Raw genomic sequence first — 21,814 nt, 5'->3', positions numbered from 1 at the left:
CTTAAGGAAATCAGCCCTGAGTCCTCACTGGAAGGACAGATCCTGAAGCTGAGGCTCCAATACTTTGGCCACCTCATGAGAAGAGAAGATTCTCTGGAAAAGACCCTGATGTCGGGAAAGATGGAGGGCACAAGGAGAAGGGGACGACAGAGGACGAGATGGCTGGACAGTGTTCTCGAAGCTATGAACATGAGTTTGACCAAACTGCGAAAGGTAGTGGAAGACAGGAGTGCCTGGTGTGCTCTGGTCCATGGGGTCAAAAAGAGTCGGACACAACTAAACGACTAAACAACAACAACTACAACATGCAGAGTTTTGAATCATACAGAAATCTTTTTCATGAGGCAACAAGGACAAATGCAAGAACCTTCCAAAGTTTTTTCTTGTTGAATACTTACCAGAAAAGACATGGCAGTAACTAAAGGGCACATATTATATCATTATATCTGGTCCATGGGGTCATGAAGAGTCGGACATGACTAAACAACAACAACAACATACACTAATTTGGTGTTAACCATATCCTACATATCAGCCAGCATATATTATCTTTTCTGGGCTGTCATTAGAAAGCAATACACAAAACGTTCTTAAATCTTAGCTACCATATGTTCACAAATCTTGACTACCATGTATTAACTATCAGTTGAATCTTAGAGAAGTCTCCATAGACTTTATTTGACTATCATCTTCCATTTGTAAAAAGACTGCAAGAGGTTCCTTTTTAAAAAATAGCCTCTTGGGAAGCATCTAACACAATTAAGTCAAGGCTGTGGGAAGTTATCTAATGTGGTTTAAAGTTGAAACTTAGACAACAAAGAAGCAGAGAAAGACGGTGACACAGAAGATAGGGAAGAACAGAGTTGGCAGAGAGCAGAAGAACATAGCAAGAGAGTCAAGTCATTGGTCCATTTACCTCAGTTCTGTCTATAGTGATTGGCAAAAGCTCCCCAGCATGGAGGGGGAACATTTTCCATCCTGAGGGCTGCATTCTGTTCTGGGAAATCACCCAAAGACCACACACCAGTGCATGGTGGGGCAGAAGTGGAAGTGAGCAGAGCAATGATTGCAAATTTTACCTTTCTAGGATAGGCTAATTTCTACAGACATCCATGCAGCCCTCCCAGTTCTCCACCCAGACATGCAAGAGGCATTATCAGAGTTCAAGGATGTTCCAGGCATGCAAACACATCCAGGGTGTGAAGCCGGCCAGCTGGAAGGCTGCTGCTGCTGCTGCACATGCATAAATTGGACAAGAATTTCTCCAAAAACAACCTCAACAACAGCTAAAACAAAGTGCACCAAGAAATGACGAGAGTTGCAAGTTCTCCATATAATACACAGTGAATGCTCAGCTAATGTTCATATCCAGGTAAGACTGTTCATATCTCCTAGCTCTACCTGGACATGCTGGGAACTAAACAAGGAACCTTTGCACACAAAGCTTCTGTTTTACTATTTATACTTGGCAAGAGGGATCTCAGCTGTCTGGTTTCCAGAGAGCAGCAATGGGGAGATTTGGGCCTTTAATTCTGGAAGTATTTGCTGTGGTATCCTCTTATGAATGAGCAGTTGTTCATACAGATCACCCCTCTGCAACTTTAAATGTGAGGCAGGCCTTTTCATCCCTTGCACTTACACAGGCTTTGGAATTCTTTAGTGTAGCAGGCACACTTGGTCATTATTCTCCCAGCCTTCTGGAAATATTAAAAATATTTTGCTTTGGAGACCTGGGGGTGGCGGTAGGATGTGTAGGTAGGTAGAGAGCTTGTGCTTTTCTCAGTCACGTTCTGTCACTATGATTGCTTTTTATTATATTTGATCTGTGTTTGGAATTTGCTCTTTTTTGGAATGCTACTTTTTGTGCCAGCAGGAAAGTGGGTTACAAATATAATATATAAGTCATACAAGGTTATTGATAGTCACGTAACTCCCAGGAAGAACAGAGTGAAGCTATAAAAATGCAGCCTACAACACAGAAATGTTGCGCTTAATACCATGCCTAGCAGCAAACATACACAAGACGAAAGCCAATTCATCAGATATCCCGTCTGGGAATAACTGTATTGGGGGCAACAAATAATACAACAAGGTGAAAGATTACAAGGGAGCAGAAGAAAATGGAATACCGCATTGAAAGGAGCAGGATGAATGGAACAAAGCAGAAGAAATATCAGCAGCAGAGTCAACAATCATGTATTCTCAATAACAGAGAGCATATTGTAATGCAAAGCAATTCTATACGTGATGACAGGAGTGCTCTGTGTTGAAAAACAGAGCTGCCCTAGCAATGTATAAAGAAGGAAGAGGGGATCTGATTTGAAATTGCAAAAGGGGTATGCAAGTTGCAAAACCTTCCCATTGTCTATGGTTCACATCCCTACTGTACTTTCCCTTAGATGGCTTCCAGCCAGGCCAAATTATTTCTAGTATTAAAGTTCAGCTGAGGGAATAAGTGCTTGAGGATAATATCTGTGGTTAGGTAAGCCACTGTAGAGAGGAGAATCTGTTCTCTTCACTATGCACCCCTTTCAGTGTTAAAATCAGACCTTCGTTCCTTCTTTCGATAAGAATGGGACATTAAACAGGCAACATTACATGCATATGTTGGATGATTACTTAACTGGACTGATGGCTTAACATGTCCCCCTCCTAATCCATTATTTTATGTATAAACTGACTGAGCATGTGCCTGTGGAGATGCTATAGCAAAATCGGTCTTGACAGTAAAATATATGAGGGCTGTTAACCAAATGTATGTTGTGAAAACTGTTCCCTAAACTGCCAAATGTTGAGGATGAGGATTTATCACTATGCAGCAAAAAGTGGTGCAGAATCCCAATGAGAACGTTTTCAGGCACAGAAGTTGATGGAGGGGAAACAGTGATCTTCAGAGTGGTTGGCATCCATGTGCAGAACAGCTGACTGCACGAGGAGGGGGAGTGCAAGAGGGAGAGAGGCCAAAGTCATCTGTTACTGTGACTGCAAGAAATAAAATCTCCCGAGATCTCTGTTTCCAGAGTTTATGTATTAAAAAAGAGTGAGGAAGCACATAAAATAATTCAGTCTCAGCAAACCTGCACATTAAATTTATAGTCCCAGTTAAATGAATATTGCATATTCTCTAAATGAATGATAGAAACCAAAAGCTGGAATGTGGACTGTGTGACAGCATACTGAACATATTTAATTAATTTGCAACCTATTATTTGATTTGTTTAATACTAGTGGGGAGTTCCAGGCACTGCCTGGGAATTGTTAGAAATCACAAATATATTGTTGTTTTTAAATGGGTAGTGTAATTTGGCGACACTATCTCAAGAGGCAGCCCAAACTATGTCAAGAAACAGGCTCAGACACATCAAAGTGATGTTTCAGTCCACCATCTTGAATCAAAATGGCACCTGGCACCTTAATGTCAATGAAGAATGCCCAACCTCATCTCAGGAACCCTCATACCAGGTTTAGCAATGATATCTTGAGAGGCTGAGGCAACCCAGTCAGATACAAGGGGTGCAGATAATAAAATTATTACCAATATTATGATGATTATTAGGCACGTGAGCATCTAGAAAACAAACAGACAAACTGCTTTCCAAAATATATACTATAATATAGTTTGGTGGGCTTTGTCTTTAGTTTGGAACAGTCCTAAAATACAGGTGGGTGAACAGTGCTTCCAGAGGCAAGTGGGTAGAATGGGGTGGGAAAACACTCCCCTTCCTGCCAGCAAGGACCCCATTACCCCAAGTGGTGGTGGGCTTCCTTTCCCTTGGGGCGGACTTTGGTAATAGCCATCCTGAGCAAGGACAACATTGCTGCAGTCATCCACCAGCTCAGAGGTTGAGTCCTCTTCAGTATCTTCATCTCCCGAGCCTGATAGAGGTCAACAATCAGATGAGCTCCCTTTAAGTACTTAGCCAGCTCCTCTAGGGAGGTGGAGTCAACCATAGGACACACCCTGTCAGCCTATGAAAGGATTCTGCTTCCTGCAGAAGCAGACAATGTATTTCCTGCAGACAATGTATTTCTACAGCTATGAAAGCAGGACACAGCTTCACTCAATGGAGCTATCCAAGTTCCTGCTTTTCTTTGACCTTTGCCTAAAAGAAACTCTGAATGGACTTTCCCTGTCTTGATCGGCTCTTGCCTGCTGTGACTTGATCTTGTTGACTTTTAACTCAACTTTACTTGTTTGATCTGACCTTGCCTTTTGTGCCTTGATTTCACCTGTGAGTCTCAATTGCCCTTACAAGAGATTAACTGTTGGGTTATACTAGCTAGACTGACTTAGAGAAATGTGTGACATTAAAGATACACACACATTTGAACAGTAATATAGTGCTCTATTTAAGTTGCATATGATCTTTTTCTTTTACGCTATCAGGCTGAGCATCATCCCCCCCCCCCAGTCCCCTCACAATATTCCAGCTAAAGACTTTTGATGTCAAATCGGTGTCTCTGGCTTCATGGAGTCCCATATAATTTTTTAGGGGAAACAAAATGTGCTATACTTCAACAGTCAGAACCAGAACAATACACCCTTTCCATGATCTCACTTTAAAAGGGGGGGGGGAGGTACATTCTCTGCTGTCACACAGACAATTCCTGACACTATTCAGCTGCATGAGCTTCTTATTCTTTACTTTCAGAACAATCAGCCAGGCTTCTCCTTCCATAAGAGTCTCAATGAACTTCACATGATTTATGGGGATAAAAAAGCAGAATATTTAAATGTAAGTCAAATTAATGTTCACAGTCATGACAGATTCTTAATGCAGAGACGCTAAAGCCATCAAAACAATAATTAAAATATAAATTTTCTCTGCTTTTTAACACTGAGAAACAAATACAGTTAAACAATACTGAACTAATAAAACAATAGCTTTCCATTAAAAGGAAGGCACCATGCAGTAATTAGCTCTAGCACATAATTACTAATTGTGTTTGCCCTTGGCATTATTGCATAGGTCACTTAAAATATTCTGTACTGAGAGGATACAAAGCTACATGATACCACCCAGAATCAATATCGTCACACCCTACAAAACGGATTGGAAAGTGTTATTTACTAATAGTGTGTTTTACAGTGCCTTCTGCTGAATGCCAAAGTCATTTGGGAGAGGTAAAGGTCTGAGTTCTTTGTGAAATGAAAATGTCATACACATACACACACCTTTTTTTAAATAACAAAAAAACACCGTTAACATTTATATTTAGGCTTCTACCAGCATAAATTGCTTTTTGCCAATACCATCTGTAGATTCATAAGAGATGCTTTCTGCCGTATTGAGTTATTATTATTGTAATTCATGTCTTTCTAACTAGACTGCCCCTGGGCTGATTCAAGATGCAACAGTAACTGTGAAATATGTTTCCCCATCAATTTTGAACGTAGTGATCTTATGAAAGAAGCTCCATGATGAGGGAAGGCTACAAGTTACTATTTTCCTGAAAGCTGCACTATAATTGCTGGGCCAACCAAGTAAATCCATAGGTTAAAGAGTCATGTGGACTGAGGTTAACTTAGAGGTTAAAGAGTCCTGTGGATTGGCTTCTTGGTTATCAAAAGTTCCATGCACCTTGAATTTTTGTACTTTTCGCCTGCAAGATTTAATTCAGATGCATTTAAGTGTAGTAAAAGCTGTAGTACTTGCTTGTCCATTCAAAATAATAATCAGATTACTGATGTATGGTAACAGGAACCACCACAGGGCATGTGCAATTATTTTCCACAAAGCTACTGCTACTAAGATAGCAAAATACCCATGTAAATGTTTCCATCTTACATGGCTCACATTATAGGATAGCAAGAGAATAATCTACATGAAAGCAATGCTATGTCAGGGAGGGGGAAAATTAAATGGCATGTGTAGCATTAGTGTGTTAATTTAAGTGGATCTGCTAAGAGTAGAACTTACTTCAATACAACTGTGCTTAAACACACACGTACCAAGGGGCAGCTCACACTGTATTTTTTCATTCAAGCCATCCTGACTTCTCCCAGGTACACTTTCAAGAGCCAAAGGAGAGTGTAAAACAGCAGATTCTGCACATATCCAGCAGCAATTTCAATAATTTCAATATAAACTGTGACCTCCTAATTGAGAAGTCACCTTCCTCCAAGCAAGTACATACATTGGATTTTGGTTACTGGTATTTTGTAAACTGGCCCTCACAGCTACAAAACATTGGCTTATATGTGGAGAAAGGGTGTATAATTAAGAAATAATTGGTGTTTGGATAGCTAACAGTGAAATGCTATACATATTTGCAGAAATCCTATGGAGTTCAATGACTTCAACTTCTAGGTAAATAGAAGGAAGTTCCACTGAACTGACTGGGACTTGCTTTTGAGTAGACATATATAGAATTGCACTGAATAGTTCCCTTCATTGATCAATGCACATTTCCATCCTACTCATGACCCTTGTTTATTTTGATGTTGTTTAATTATGTAAGAGGAGGGAGAGACAAAGAAAACTTTAAAAGGGGAGGCTCTGAAGTATAACTGATATTTTTTGTGGGGGGAGGAGTTTTATTCCAGCACATAACCTTAAAAGCACTTCATTTCTGGAATCATTTCTTTCCACCTTTGGCTTTCACTCAAAGGCACAAACAGGCTCTTCCTCGGATGCTTAAATCTTTCACCTACAACCTCAGCAAATGCTAATTGGCAAAATATAGGAAGAAAATACCCCTTTCAACTTATAGCAACACATTTGCATATGCCATTAGATGTCACTGAACTATGTAACCAAAAGGTACTACCAAGTAATGGCTTATGCAAATCAGGAGTGAAGATAACAGGTTTCTTGTTACCCCACAGAGGCTTCAACTTGAAATCCTGCTTCAAAACTTTACTGTCTACAAAGTACTCTTTAGAACAGGACTGATCTCCTCCTTTCAGCTTAGAGAAGATTAGCTCTTGTAACTGGATTTTTGAGAAATCCAGGGGGAAAGCTGGATTTCGTCTTTTTAGACCTCGGGAGGAATACAAGAGATCAAGCTTTGCCATTTGCTTTACCTGACATAAAAGAGGCAGGCTTAATTAAAATGTGTGGGTATTTTGCAGGTGCACATCAGGGATGGTATAGTACATCTCTAGCACAAATCAATGGATGCTTGCTTAGAATTCTCAGAGAGAGAAAAAGATATTTCCATAGCTACAGCAATGCTGAGATTTGGAGCAAAATGCAAAGTTTGCCACAGACTGAAATCCTCTTCAGTTGTTGAGCCAAATATGCATGAACTGTGGCACCAACTGCTGAGGGAATGAAGGGGTGTGTGTGCCAATCATAGGAGCCAACTGCTAGGGGCCAAGGTCCCTTTGCCCCCTCATAAAATAGCCCCTCAGTTGATGGGCATTGCCATTCAAATGGTGTGCGTGTGTCCATCTTGTGATGGATTATGTGGGGTGGGGCTTACCTGGCCCCCCAATATTGTATTCAACTTGGCACCCCTTGTTCCAATCCTGCCCCAACAGTCCTGCATGTGCTGATCGTGTATGCTCCACCAATCTTCTCACACGGAACAAGAAAGTAGGAAGGCTGAACATGCTTTGAGGCCCCTTTCAGACCTTCCCACTGCTGGAACAGAGACAAACAAACCCTGCAGAACTGCAGATGACTAAGGCCTCAGGCCTTCCTTGCTGCAAAGCCAATGGTCCTGAGATATGTGCTCTGCCATGATAAAGAACATCACAGGGAAAGTGAGTTCCCCTTGATATTAAGGTTTCATTTTCAGGCAATTGATAAACAATGTATCTGCAGCATGCTCATTAAAAATGAAATAGATAGTTATGAAGTACAACAGATAAAATCCCTTTTTGTTATAACTATAGTTTATCACTCCCTTAACAGGTTCTTGTTCAGTGCTTGAAACAAGTGGCCTGTAAATCAGATATTTATTGTTATTATTATTAATTATTTATGGTTCACCCTTAAAGTACACAGCACTCTGTAACTGCCCAGGACTGTGCCATGCTTACAACCACCATAAATAGTTTATTATGAATGGCTTCCTATAAAGCATTTATAATATGACTTTTAATACAACATGCGGCCTGTAAATTGTGTTAACAGATTGAAGAAGTGGAGATTTTGCCAAAGGGATGCACACTTTTCAAAGGGTGTATTCTAATTAGTTTTCCTGCATTCATGGAAAGGTGTTTGATCCAGTGGAGTCCTCCTCCAACGGAAGAGATTCCATTGTTGCCACTTTCCCCTGCAGCCTCACATGACACCTTCCCCTCTGTTCTGGAGAGCCCTGCAGCTCTCTGCAGCTGATTAACATCTCCCTTCTTCACTAGGAGAGGCGCCCACTGTATTAATACACCTATAAGTGCAAACATCATAAATATAAGGGCACCACTGGCATGCCACCCTTAAGATTTGAATGTCAGGGTTTGGCTAGATGAAAATCACCTAGGATCTCCCTGCTGCTAAATATCCTTCCACTTAGGTTTGTGAATTCTGGGGAGCTATTTTACATATGCACCTATGAGGCTTGTAAGCACATAGATAATTTACTGACTTATTGCTAGGGGAAACAGTGGTCAAATGTTCCACAGCTTTCCCAGTCTCCCCCATGACATTGCTAGTGGCCCCAAGCTCGATATGTTTCATCTAGACTTTAGGATGTCACAGAGAGAAAAAGGGAACAGAATTCAGGTCAATCATAGATGCACCAAATTGGACACACCTCAGATGGAGCAATAGCTCAGTTGGTTACAGCATGGTGCCAATAACGCCAAGGTTGCAGGTTCAATTCCCATATGGAAAAGCTGCATATTCCTCCATTGCAGGGGTTTGAACGAGATGATCCTCTGGGTCCCTTCCAAGTCTACAATTCTATGAGTCTAAGTGGAGGCCCTCACCCCACCCCACCCAAACAAACAAACAAAATACTGAAGGTGTGATGCAAAGCACGGACACCACAGAAGCTCTTTGTTAGGAGTGTTTTGCACCACATGCCAAAACTATGATTTACAACAGCAATATGTGGGGGCCCCAGGATGTCTTATGCAGCAATTATATTGTGCAGCGACTGCCTGCCTGACTGGGGCCCATAGATAGATAGATAAATAGATAGATAGATGATAGATAGATAGATAGATAGATAGATAGATAGATGATAGATAGATAGATAATAGATAGATAGATGATAGAGATAGATAGATATAGATAGATAGATAGATAGATGATAGATAGATAGATAGATAGATAGATAGATAGATAGATAGATGATAGATAGATATGAATGTAATAACGTAAGAAGAGCCTGCTGCATCAAGCAAGTGGACCATCAAGTCCAGCACCCTGTTCTCACAGTGACCAACCAGATGTCTATGGGAATCAGCAGAGCAGACCCATAACAACACTCTCCCTTCTTGCAGTTTCCAGCAAGTGGTATTCAGAAGCAGAGGCAGAGTATAGCTGTCATGACCAGTAGCCACTGATGGTCTTATGCGCCGTGAATTTGTCTAATCCTCTTCCCAAGCCATCAAAGGTGATGGCCCTGCCTCTTGTGGGAGCAAATGCCATAGTTTAACTATGTGCTGTGTGGAGAAGTACTTTCTTTTGCCTGTCTTGAATCTCCCAACATTCAGCTTCACTGGGTTTCAGTGAGTTGTAGTGTTATGAGCATGAACTCAATACCAAAAATAGTAATTCCCTGCGTGGGGATATCTTTACTGGAGCAGGGGGAGATGTATTTTCATCTTTTGGGCAAGCTTTGGAAAACCAAGCAGTACACGGATATAGGCTAGGTGATCAGAAACTATCATGGTTCCTTATAATGTAATGAATATCTAAATCAAAATAGAATCCTATATTTAAATTTAGTCAAATTTTATTTTTTACATGAATATTATTATTTTGTATTGGTGTAAGGCTGCAATCCTAACCATGCATACTCTAATTGAAATCAGTGGGGATAATCCCAGATAAGTGGGGTTAGATGTGCAACCGTATGTATTTAAACTGACACCACAGGTTTTTAAAGACATGCAGTGATCAGAAGCATACATTTAATTTCAATGCTTATCATTAATAATATATTCCACTTTCCCCCCTTGCAACAGGAAAATTGCCTTCAGAGGAGCAAATGAACAGTGTGCTGTATGGAACACAGGAAGCTGCTTTCTATTGAGTCAAGGTAGGTTATCAAGGTAGGCATCAGGTGGGACTCTCTGGGAGAGCATTCTACACCCAGGGTGCCACTACTGGAAACATCCTCCATCTAGTAGCCATTCACTGTACTTGGTAGGGGAATCACAATAAGAATGTGCTTTACCTATGAACCACAGCCCTTCCCATTTTTCTGTGGCTAGAACTCTACAGATCTGGATAAACAAACACACCTAACCAAAATAAAATAAGACTTATGTACTCATATTTACATCACCAGATATAACTTGGTGCAGGAGCACCCAGCAGGGAGGGCATTGCTGAACACCTGGCCTCCTGGCAACAGCATCACTGTCACTTACCTGGAGAGAAGGAGGGAAGTGAGGCCAGAACAGTGTGGATGCACTGGTACAGCTAATCCAGCACTCCTACTGGTGCACCCAAACAGTGCCAGGCTCCCCACTGCTTCACCGATCTTCCTTCCAGTAAGCTGGAGTGACACTGCTGCTGGGAGGCCAGGTGTGTGGAACTGACCCTCCCCACCAACTGCCCATCTCAGTGAATCCTGAAAGATGTATAGTGTTCAAAACTCCCTTTGCATATGAAGTTTCTTAGCAAACTTCAGTAAGGACAGGGACAACTGCACATATACATTCAGCACACAGAGCTGATCCCAACTTTGTGGCCAATGCTTCTTAACACAGGAGCTCCTGATGTATATGCAAAAACCTGCACCCTTTTGGGTTTGTTTCCCCCCCAAATGTTACAGATAAACACCTCTGGTTTGCTTGCAGTCTTTATGAAAACAAATTGCAGGTTTACAATTGCAAATCTTTCTACAAAATGTAAACGGCAAGGGTCACAGAGTCCTCTGTTTAATAAAGACACCCATACATAAAACAGACAATCTTTCCTGATCTGTTTTCTAGCTGGAACAGGAAAAAGGAGTTTGTCCTCATGAAATTTTCAGATGTTTTCCTTGACTTGAGATGCCTAGACAAATAATCGGATAAACCTCTAGCTTTTAATGCGGTGATCTAAAATCCTTCTCTCCCTTTTTCATGTCATTATAAATCAAATATATAGAAAAAGTTATGCATAATGAAGGAGTTGTAGGTAGGATGAATCTGTGCATTTTATTTTCTATTGTCCACAACAAAATCTCACAATCACATCTTATTTGCTTGTTTAGAGGAACATGACACATTATGCATGCCCTCAAATACAGCTACATAATGTCCTACAGTGATACCTACCTGTGCTGTCATCATAAACAACCGTGACAGTTTTCCACTTGAAGAACTGCACAAGGTCAAGGATGGCGCGGCTGAGTGAAGAGAAATCTGGATAAAGACTGACATAGAATGAGTCTTTGTTGTCTGAAACCTGATGCTTCCAGCGCGTCTGTATATGTGGAACCCCTAAAGCGTTGCAGATAGATTGCACTGCATTAGCCGAAGAGCTATGCGAAGGTCCAAAGATAGCTGCTACTCCAAGAGAGAGCTGATCACAAGCTGAAAGGAAAGGAAAGTATGATTAACAGTGTGCAGAGAATAACACACACAGTGATAGTTTTTTCAGGCAGTCATCTGCTCAAGCAGGCTTGCTGTTGATGCAAGTCTCTCTCTACAGGCAAAGTACAAAGTAACTACATTTTGAGAATATGTGCTTAAGTATTAAGTTAGAGATGTGCACATTGTGATCTGTCAGTGTCAACAGATCTCTGTTCACCTGTTGTTGTGGCTCTCTGGGAGGCTTAAAAAGGAGGTAGGGATTCTACCACAATCAAAACAGATGTCCATGGGGCTTAGAGGCTATCTAGTGTCCTTGCCAGCACATCCACTTGGATTTTGGCATTTTTGGTTCCCTTGGCTTCGAACATTTGCATGTTCAGTTTTGTGGACTATAGGATCCACACTGCAAACTCTCGTCTTTGCTTCAACATTAGCTTTCTAACACTCAAGCTTGTTATTAGCTAACCCTTAGCCTTGGGGCATCATGTTCACAAACTGCTGTTTGCATTGTCTTACCTAGTCACCTGCACATCCATAAAGACTAACCAGCACCACCCAGTTCTAAACATTTGCACAAGCTTATCTGCCTGGAGCATAATTTCCCCGACATGTAAAATCAGGGCTTTTGACAATGCCCTGGTACTGCAATTAGCACAACTCCTCATTCTGTGCATTTATTGTCTGTATTTGTTAATACGATATGTAAGCTACAAATGCTCAGTGCATCTCAACCTGCACAAAAAAAAGTGATGCGGTAGAAGAGTCCACCTTGGATTGCTAAGGAATTTGCTATCTGGCTTCAATTATTTCCTTTTCACCTTGTGGAGGAGAATCCACCATCACTGTGGCTACATTTGAAGCCATTGAATATTGCTGCAGAGGGATCATTTTATTGATGTGCTCTTTGCACATTTTAATGTGTCCATCTTTTCTGGATAAGGAGAATCAAGTTCAGTGAGGGTATCTTTATGCTACATTTGCTCCTAAATTCCTTGCTAATTACATGATATCCATAATCTAGAAGAAATATCCAGATAGAGCTTCTTCCTAGGGAAATAATAATTCTGTCTTTGGTGAAAGGGAGAAGGCTGGTAGTTTTGTTTTGTTTTTAAATTAATTTAGCATTGAAATGCTGTAGTAGGGTTAGCCTCTTTCAGTAATAGTAGAAAGGATTTGAAGTAAACAATACAATACAAAACAGTAAAAATAAGGCGTGCGGTGCTCTTTTCTATGCAGTTCATGCTGTGCAATACAGAACATCCTTCTATGATGTTTGAGTATAAGGCACAATTCTGTAAAAGTCATTGGATGCAATCCAATCTGGGTCCATTAGAAACCAGTGGGAAGTCTGTCACAGATTTCAATGGGATGCAAATTTCCCCATGAAGTTTGCCGCTTCTAAGCATGGGCACGCACTGTTGTAACTACTAAGCATGAACTTTTTTTGAAGTGTATTGTTCACTAATGCATCTACCTTTTGTACCTGTAATAAAATGCTACGAGATGGAACCTGTAGCAAGCAGTGATAGCTGGCAAATTGTTCCCTCCCAGTAGACTTTTAAAGAAACCCCATGAAAGGCACATTTCTTCTGCACGTGGCTTACAATGATTCTATTCTAAGCTAACAGTGTGATCTTAAAAAAAGTATTAACAAGAATTTTGATTGCATTTCCAGCATTCTTAGTTCAAATGACATCTTCAGCAAATTCTGCTCTTGCCCAGGGATTTTTCATCGGTATGGTGCTTTTAAAATCTAATTAATTTCCCATCTGTACTCCATTCCAGGCATCCAGCTGATGGGCAGTCTGATATACAGCCAAATTAAAACTTATTGCAACAGCACTATACCAGCTGAAATCAAAGTATGTGGAGTGATTTAACTGGGTTGAGGTCTAAAATAACAATACTTTTGATACGAACGTTTGCCTGGTCACTAAGCATGAGCTACTGCCCCAGCTGAAAACATCAATATGGTTGTTAAGACTTCTGTCACAATAAAGGCACCATGGTATCTGAACTATCCACCTTTCCTTTCTAACTTCTTCCATCTTATAGAAATGCCTGGCAAAGATGTACTGTTTTGAAGCCATGCAAACTACACTTATGAGAGTGGACAAAGTGTGAGAATTGTGCCATGGAGACCTGGGGCAACAATCCCTTCAAGTCAAAAAAAGTCAATGTCTTCCTGCCTCAGGTCCCCATTCCTCAATAAAGGGCATCAAAGGCAATCAAGATTACTGTGAAGATGGAAGAAATAATTACTTTCATTGGCATGGCTTTCGGTCATTGATAATGTACCTTGCTCTACTTTGTTGTATGTGTATGCAGGCCAGGAGGAGCCTAGCATGGGACTCTCACTAACAGAAGTCTGTACTCTTGGCTTTTGCCTCACCACTGCTATAGAGATCAGTGCCAGCCATGAATTTTTATAAGAGACAAGCATGTGGGGGCCAGGGCTGCACAACATAAGAACAATGTAAGCACACCATGTGCACACACCACGGGGTGTGTGCACAGCCACCACAGAATTTGGGGGGCACTAGCCCCCTCCTTGGAAATTTGAGGGGGCCTCACACCCCCATGGCACCTATGACAGGAGAAGTGCACAGAGCTGCAGTTAAGAAGCATACTAAGGTGGGCTTGGCTTCTGTGATGTAACCAATGAATGGGGAAAGCAAGCACCCAGTGGCTAACCTCTAAAAGCAGGAGGGAAATCAGGCCTTGTGGCTAAATGTGGCCCTCTAGGCCTCTCTATCAGGCCCACTCCAGACCATGCCCCTCCACCAAGCCATGTCTCGTCTCTCCAGACCATAACCCTCACTGGTCCTCCTCTCTATTTTTGAGTGCTTTTTTCCGGGCTGCAATGTGCTGTTGAACTTTGATGGTGCCCCTTTCTTGACTGGACAAGGGTGGGTAGATATGTATGTATGTGCGTAGAAACCTCTTGTGTTTGCATGGCCAGGATGTAGCTTACTGTGCAAAGGTAAGTATCACAATACTCTACCCACTTTTGCTTCAGGTTTTGCTCACCAGGTATCCACAGTGCAGCTCCCGGAAAGTTGCTCACAGACCATTTGGGACTGGGGGGAAAAGAAAGGTTCCCATCCCTGCTCCAAAACTCTTAGAAACATACCTTTTTTGGATGCTTCAAAACTATCATAGAGATTTATCTTCTGAGTATCGTATGTTAATGTAGTGTTTGGCAACAGAGTTCTGTTTCTATTGATTGTGTTCACAGCAAATCTGAAGGCCAGTTCTTCTGCTCCCATTGCTCCCGTTGGGCCAGATTCCACACATTCAAAAATACCCCCTGGAGAAATAAAGAGACAAGAGGGTGGAAATATTACTTAAAATGTCCAAGATCATCAAGTCATAACAACAGATTTTACAGGTGATGTACAGATTGCCCTGCTGAAGTCTGGTTGTAAGGGGGTTGGTTGTAAGGGGGTTGGTTGTAAGGGGTTGGTTGTTGTTGTTGTTTTTTGGGGGGGAGTGTTATGCTTAGGTCACAATGCAAAAAAGAATCCAAATACACATGTATATCATGAACTGTGGGCAAGCCGCAGGTCTTCCTGTTATAGACCTGCTGGGATTGACAAGGCATCTGACCCTCACCTGAATCTCATAGTTCTCCTGATAAGTGCTCTGGTCTGCCTACCAGATACCAGGCAGTCTACTATTCAAATTAGGCCCCAGTGTTTGTTACAATCCCCTTCTCAATTAAGTAATCAATTTTAATCTAGAATTTGAATTTTTAAAGCTTTCTTATTTGTTAATTTGAGCAAGTAAACTACTGTTCTCACTTCATTACAAACAGTATTTCTACCTGCAACACACCTGAGCAAACCTGCTCCTCTTCCTTTCACAGATATTTTGTTGCCATTTGCAACTGTAGCTGCCTCTGATTAGTTACCATTTAACTCTTGGGGAAAATAATTAGCATCACACGTCATGTGCATGGAAGTTACCAAACCAATTAACCAACTAGGAGCATTACTGTTAATAGCACCAGTTTTCCTATAACTTGATATTGCTGGATAGTTTTGATGAACCGCAAAAGCATTTTCAGTTTGCTTTCTGTTGCCACTCTAGAACTTTTCTTTATTAGTGCCACTTTGTTTTGTATGATTCCTTGCAAATGAAGGAAAACAACTTTTCTGCTTGTATATGTTGATAATATAATTTTGGTTACTGAGGACAAACAAGATTGTACAAAAACAAGATTGGGTGCAGGCCTGGCCAGGGCATAGGTGTCCTGACTGTGACAAAGGTGACCTGTGTGCTTGCTTGCTTGCTTGCTTGCTTGCTTGCTTGCTTAACAGCTGTTGGGAATTTCAAGGTCCCTGCTCTCCCTTCTTATGGTCTTTGTACTGGACCTGGAGACTCCAATAGAGAGCTTTATATTTTAGGAAGACTTTAGAAGAACTGGTTGACAAGTCTTATCAGTTGCAGACGTATGAGCGGATTTTATTTGCTGCTATTCTGGGCTCCTAGTGCAGCAGGGTTTACACCAGCATAATAGAGTTAGCCAGGATGCCAGAAGGGATATAATTTATGAGCCTTCTCCATTATCTGCACAGCAGGGGGTGTTCAGTCAACAGTGCAAAGGCTGAGGTGAAGCATTCCCTGCTGGTTACCTGCTTTCAGCAATAGGAATCGCTGTTTGGTAGTACCCAATTGGTTAGCTGTCAGATTCTAGAGCTCCCTATTGGTGCTTCTTAGGTAATTCACAAAATGCAGGGTCCATTCATAAAACACAGTGTTCATTCATACAGCAGTAACATAAATCTCCATTGCTACATATTGGGTGTATATTTCAGCGGTTGAATGTACATGTTGATGGCCATGCTGTAGTTTAGTGCTTATGCGACTGTGAATAAAAGGTGGCAAGGCTCATTGTCTCAGGGTTTGGGGGGGAGAGAGGTGACAAAACTGATTTCCAATAATTTTGGGAGGGGGAGACTGCCCGCTGGGGAGCGGGCGGGCTGGCGAGGCCCCCTAGATTTAGAGGTCCTAGGCTTCAGCCTACTTAACCTATACATAAACCCAGCACTGGGACCCTGTCTATTTTCACTGGCTTTGCAACCTGTGTGTAGATTGATTTGCTTTCTTTTTTTCTTTCTTTTAGGGATCTCACATGTGTCAAGGTATCTAGTGGGTGTCAAGGCTCACTTTATAGGACGGCATCTGACTGAAATTCGGACATGAGAAACAAGTTGAAACAACATGACACAAAAAGAGCAAAGCATACAGGCAATAATGGGCACTTTGTAAGTCCCTCATCACTCTGCTAATTAGTATATTATCAAAGCCCCAGAGAGGTTTAGCTTAGCAAACTGCCTCCTTGCTTCAGCCTCCTGTCTCATCACTAGCAGAAAAGTGGAGTGTTTATGTTTGTTTTTTCTACTGCCAAACCTATAAAAACCCACCCCTTGTGAAATGGATAGTGAAATTACATGAAAGCAAAAAAAAAAAAAATCACATACTGTGAAAGAAAGTGAGGAAATTGCTGTTTAAAATGGTACCTCGTTAGATCTCACAAAGATCCAATGATTAGAGCATGATATTTAAAATGTGCAGATACAAACTGAGCGAGCAGGAAAAGAATTTTCTGCAAATGACTATAATGGGACAATATGAAAGGGACCACAAAAGTTATAAAGAGAGAAGGGAGAAGAAATGGGTCACTCCAGACAACAGTCAGGTAGTGTTAAACAAGAAAAGGGGCAGAGAAGCTGAATAATTGACTAATACACATAAGAATATGAGAGGAAGATGAATATGCTGCAGGTTAATGGACAGAGACATATTCAAGAATTTCTAGTCTCTTTAGCAATCCTCTATACTCAGGGCTTTACCAAGGTATTTACTAAGATATTTGAAATCGCACTGCATCCTGAAGATAGATTCTGTTTTGATTTCAGCAGTCTCAAAAAAAAAAAAATTTTGCAGGCAGAACATGGGCAATTATTCCCTTTGCTAGATACCAACTGACAAGGAGAGGAAAAGCATGTTTGTTAAAAATGATCAAGACTTTTAAAAAGGGTATTTGGGGTTTTTGTTGAGGCAATGATAACACTGAGAATAAATAAATCCAGGCACACTGGATGAGTTATGAAATAGAATATTATATCCAAACTGACAATAGATTCATATCAACAAAAAGGCAAATTTAATGGGATTCCACCCCCCATGAAATGTACACTTGGAAAAGCATCACAGTTCTTTTACATCTTAATCAAAAGCTCTGCACAACACTTCTGCCCATCACAAACACACACCATTCTTCCTGCTATGGAATATATTGCTACTTCTGTGCTCCTGTTTGTATAAATTGTCCCTTAGTTGCTGGATTTAGAGAATCATGAGTCACAAGCATTAGTAGAACTGATACCAGGCTTGACCACCATGTCTGTAGCAATATTTTCCTTCCTACAAAATGGGAGGGGGGAATCTATGATGCACTAAATTACCCCATACTACCAGGTCCTGCCTTCCAAAAGGCTGTCATGAGTCTTGTTAGTCGATCTAAACTTGTCAGTTGCTTTCCCTACCATTGTTGTGCCTATTCATGACAGCAGTATTAATAACCAAGTAAGGCATGCAACACATGTTCTCAGATAAACAAGGAGAGAGAAAAGTAATAAATCTCACAATTCTAAAGTAGAAGAGCTGCCAAAACCCTGGCCTATCTCTGTCTCACAGCTTGAAGGAGGCAGAAATGCGACTTGTCCGATTTCCAGTGCATCCTTTGGGACTGAAATAGGACCTTTATCCAAAACTGCCATGGCTCAAATAATCTAAAATAGCTACTTAAAATCAACTTACAATCCACCATTTTTACACCCGAAAACCAGGGCATTTCACTTTCCTGGCGTATGGAAAGACTATCTTATTTGCATTCAAAGCTTTGAACTTAATACACGACACTGTGGTTGCAATCAAAACCATTCAAGGACCACGGTAACCCTGTATGCTGAATTTAACAATAAAATTTAAAAGGTAAAGGACCCCTGGGCAGTTAAGTCCAGACAAAGGTGACTATGGGGTGTGGTGCTCATCTCGATTCAGGAAGAGGGAACTGGTATTTGTCCACGGACAGCTTTCCGGGTCCTGTGGCCAGCATGACTAAACCACTTCTGGTACAACAGGACACCGTGACGGAAGCCAGAGTGCACGGAGTGCCGTTTACCTTCCCACTGCAGCAGTACCAATTTATCTACTTGCACTGGTGTGGCAGGAGCTAGGTTGGCAGGAGCTGGGACCGAGCAACGGGAGCTCACCCCGTCACAGCGATTCAAACCGCTGACCTTGTGATTGACAAGCCCAAGAGGCTCAGTGGTTTAGACCACAGTGCTACCCTTGCATTTAACAATAAGCAGCCAGGGACAACAGCATATGGAATGTGGTCTGAGGTTTCTTATCAAGCTGGAAATTGTTAGACAAAAGATCCGCAAATTCATGCCAGAAAATACACATGCCTTAACACTGACCAGATTCTTTATAAAATATGTGCCATATTAATGGAAGCAGGCTCTTCTGAAATCCAGAATCACCACCTCCTGACTATTTATGATGGTGGGGTCCAATGTTTCATTTATTTAAGAAAATCTCATCAAAATAACTGAACACCACGGTGAAGAACTGTTTCAACCGTGTTGTGTTCTATTTTGTTTTTAAAATGGTTGTCTTCTGCTCTTAGCAGATGTGTTCCAACCAAGATGTCCAACAGTTTACAGGAGGTAGCAGTGACTTGGGGCTTTCAATTTTCAGCAGCACTCTGTGCGATGCCAACATTCAGTGTGCCTTTACCTCTTGCCTTCCATTCTAAGTCATTGTTGGGGCACCCTCTTGGCTTGGCTCCAACTCTCTGGAGCAGATTTTTGTGGGCAGCAAGGGAGCAGAGATGAAGGAGAAGTCCTCTTGTTCAAGTTGAAATCTGGTCCAGTGTTGAATATAACTCATTTACTTGGTGGCAGGCACAGAGTAGAAGGGGTTGGATTAGCTCATTTGCTGATCTATCCTTCTTGGCGTAGTGTAGGCTGCAGTCCATGCGACCACAACCACCATAAGTTTTATGGTAGACACAGGACCCAATCAGCTGGGAAGCTCCTCTTGAGAATGCCCTACTGAAATGAGTAAGTGCTCACAAAACTACTATATGGTATTTTATGCATCTTCTGAGCCCATTATATCATCTCTGGCTACCTGCAATTTCACAGTAAACATACAGTAACCATAAATGGGAATTAATTTGCCCTCTCGGTGACAGGATATTACTTTACATGAGGTAGCACAAGCTGTTGTCTTGGCACTGCCATATCTAAAGCAGATGTGTCCATGGGAAAGTTTAGTAAGACAGACTTAAGTGTTTTATGAACGCTAGCACAGAGGAAGACATGAGATAACCCTTCGTCACTGACTTTCATACCATTCTTATCTTCTTGAGATACTAATAGGGTGCTGATTTAAAGGGCAAATGAATTTCCTAGTGCACCATTGAAACACGTATTTCAGGCTACCCAGTGCCTATGCAAAAGCACATCAGAAATGCATACCACATTCTGACCGCTTCTGCATTCTGTCCTCTCTAGCAGATGGGGAACATGAAATAGATGTTTCACATAAAACCTGAAAGCTGCCACTGACCACTTGAACAGTCACACTCAAATGAATTCCAAATGATGCCAGGCATGATAAAGATGGCTAAAATAACCTGATACAAATGCTAATGTATAACTCCTGGGTTCCTAATGGCATCTCACTGAAATGGCTGAAGGATTCTATCTAACCTTTGAGAAATGAACTTTCAATATGCAATGGAACGTGCACATCATGTCACATTACAACGTAATTATGAACCAGATGGATTGGAAGATCATAAATCATGCTAATTCAGTAGGTTGCCTACAGACCTGATCATATTTCAAGGAGAACCAATGAAATAAAGGGGATCTCAGTTAAATGTGAATTAAAATAGTTATGTCTATTTCAGTGGGTCTAATCTAAGCATGTTTCAGTTGGGATTCAACCTACTGAATCTAAAACAGGACCTCACTTGTGTAGGGTTAAACATCCAATACTTGTCACAGTATCTGAAAACAAGTTCTCGTTATCCCTGGTGAAAAAGAATGGTCCTGTTTAAACATATTGTGAAACTTTAGAGGAACAAATTTCTAAATTCATTAAAAAGGAGTTTAAACAGGCATTTATATAACAGAGCCATTTCCACCCCCACCCCCACCATCCATCTTTATTTACTGTCCGGAAGTGATTGGTTTGCAAATGTTTTCTCAGATACACTGATTATATGTACATAATTAAATCCTATCTTGATTCAGAAAGAGACCAGAGAGACAACTGAGTTCTGCAGAGTCATATGCACCAAAGGAAAAGCAGTCAGCTTGCAGTAGGGCTGCTCTATTGGGGTGAATGGGGGGCACTGTCCCACCAGCCTTCGTCTACCCTCAACCAGCTCACACTTGCCTGTCTTCTAAATTATAATCAGCCCCAAGAATGGAAGTGACTGCCAGCTTCCTCCTCAGTCCCACTGTTTTCCTTGTAAATGTTTGCGGGGTAGGATGGGGGCAAAACTAGAATGAGTTGGCTCTGCCCGGCATTGGCTCTGCCGCCACCTACTGGCAGTCTCCCTGACTTCTCCCCTACCAGTCTCAATGGACACCAGCCACCATGGTTGGCATAGTACACAAAAATAATTTTAAACACTTTATTTACCAGAACCCTTTCAAGACAAAACAACCCACCCTACTAAAAAAAAATGGAAGCTTCTGGCTCAGCTACTTTTTCACGTCTTTCTTTTTGAAAAAGTGAATGAAAAATACTCAGCATACTTAGATTTTTCTGTATATTTTTATCTGCTAAAGTCCAGTGCTGAAATGGAAAAAAAAAACTACACTCTTCCACTGAGCAAGTGTAAATATATTGCTACCATAATTTTAAAAGAAATATGGCTTTCACCACATTAAGAGTTCCTGTGCATGCTCTGAGCAATATAGCGGGACCTTGGGGCAAACTGCAATAAACATTTCTGAGAATTACTCATAATCTAAACAAGACTAATATATATGGTTTGAAGAATTTTTTAAAAGTGGAAATTAACACACACTGATGGGAGTACGACAGTAAGCATAATAAAGCATATTGCAGATT

At 41.2% G+C, this 21,814-nt stretch overlaps 1 protein-coding gene across 4 annotated transcripts in view; it reads right to left on the bottom strand.

Annotated features, from left to right (window-relative positions):
• GRIK2 (glutamate ionotropic receptor kainate type subunit 2) overlaps positions 1-21,814 on the bottom strand; it is a 439,539-nt gene that overhangs the window by 262,363 nt on the left and 155,362 nt on the right. For all 4 annotated transcript variants that reach the window (XM_083608281.1, XM_083608278.1, XM_083608280.1 and 1 more), the window contains exons 3-4: positions 14,778-14,954; positions 11,387-11,644 (exon numbers count right to left, since the gene is read on the bottom strand). In XM_083608281.1, the coding sequence (XP_083464407.1) occupies positions 11,387-11,644; positions 14,778-14,954 (435 nt within the window). The remainder of the gene's footprint in view (positions 1-11,386; positions 11,645-14,777; positions 14,955-21,814) is intronic.

Source organism: Podarcis filfolensis (assembly GCF_964270895.1).
Source record: "Podarcis filfolensis genome assembly, chromosome: 3".
NCBI lineage: Eukaryota > Metazoa > Chordata > Lepidosauria > Squamata > Lacertidae > Podarcis > Podarcis filfolensis.
This window is presented reverse-complemented; position numbering and strand designations above follow the sequence as displayed.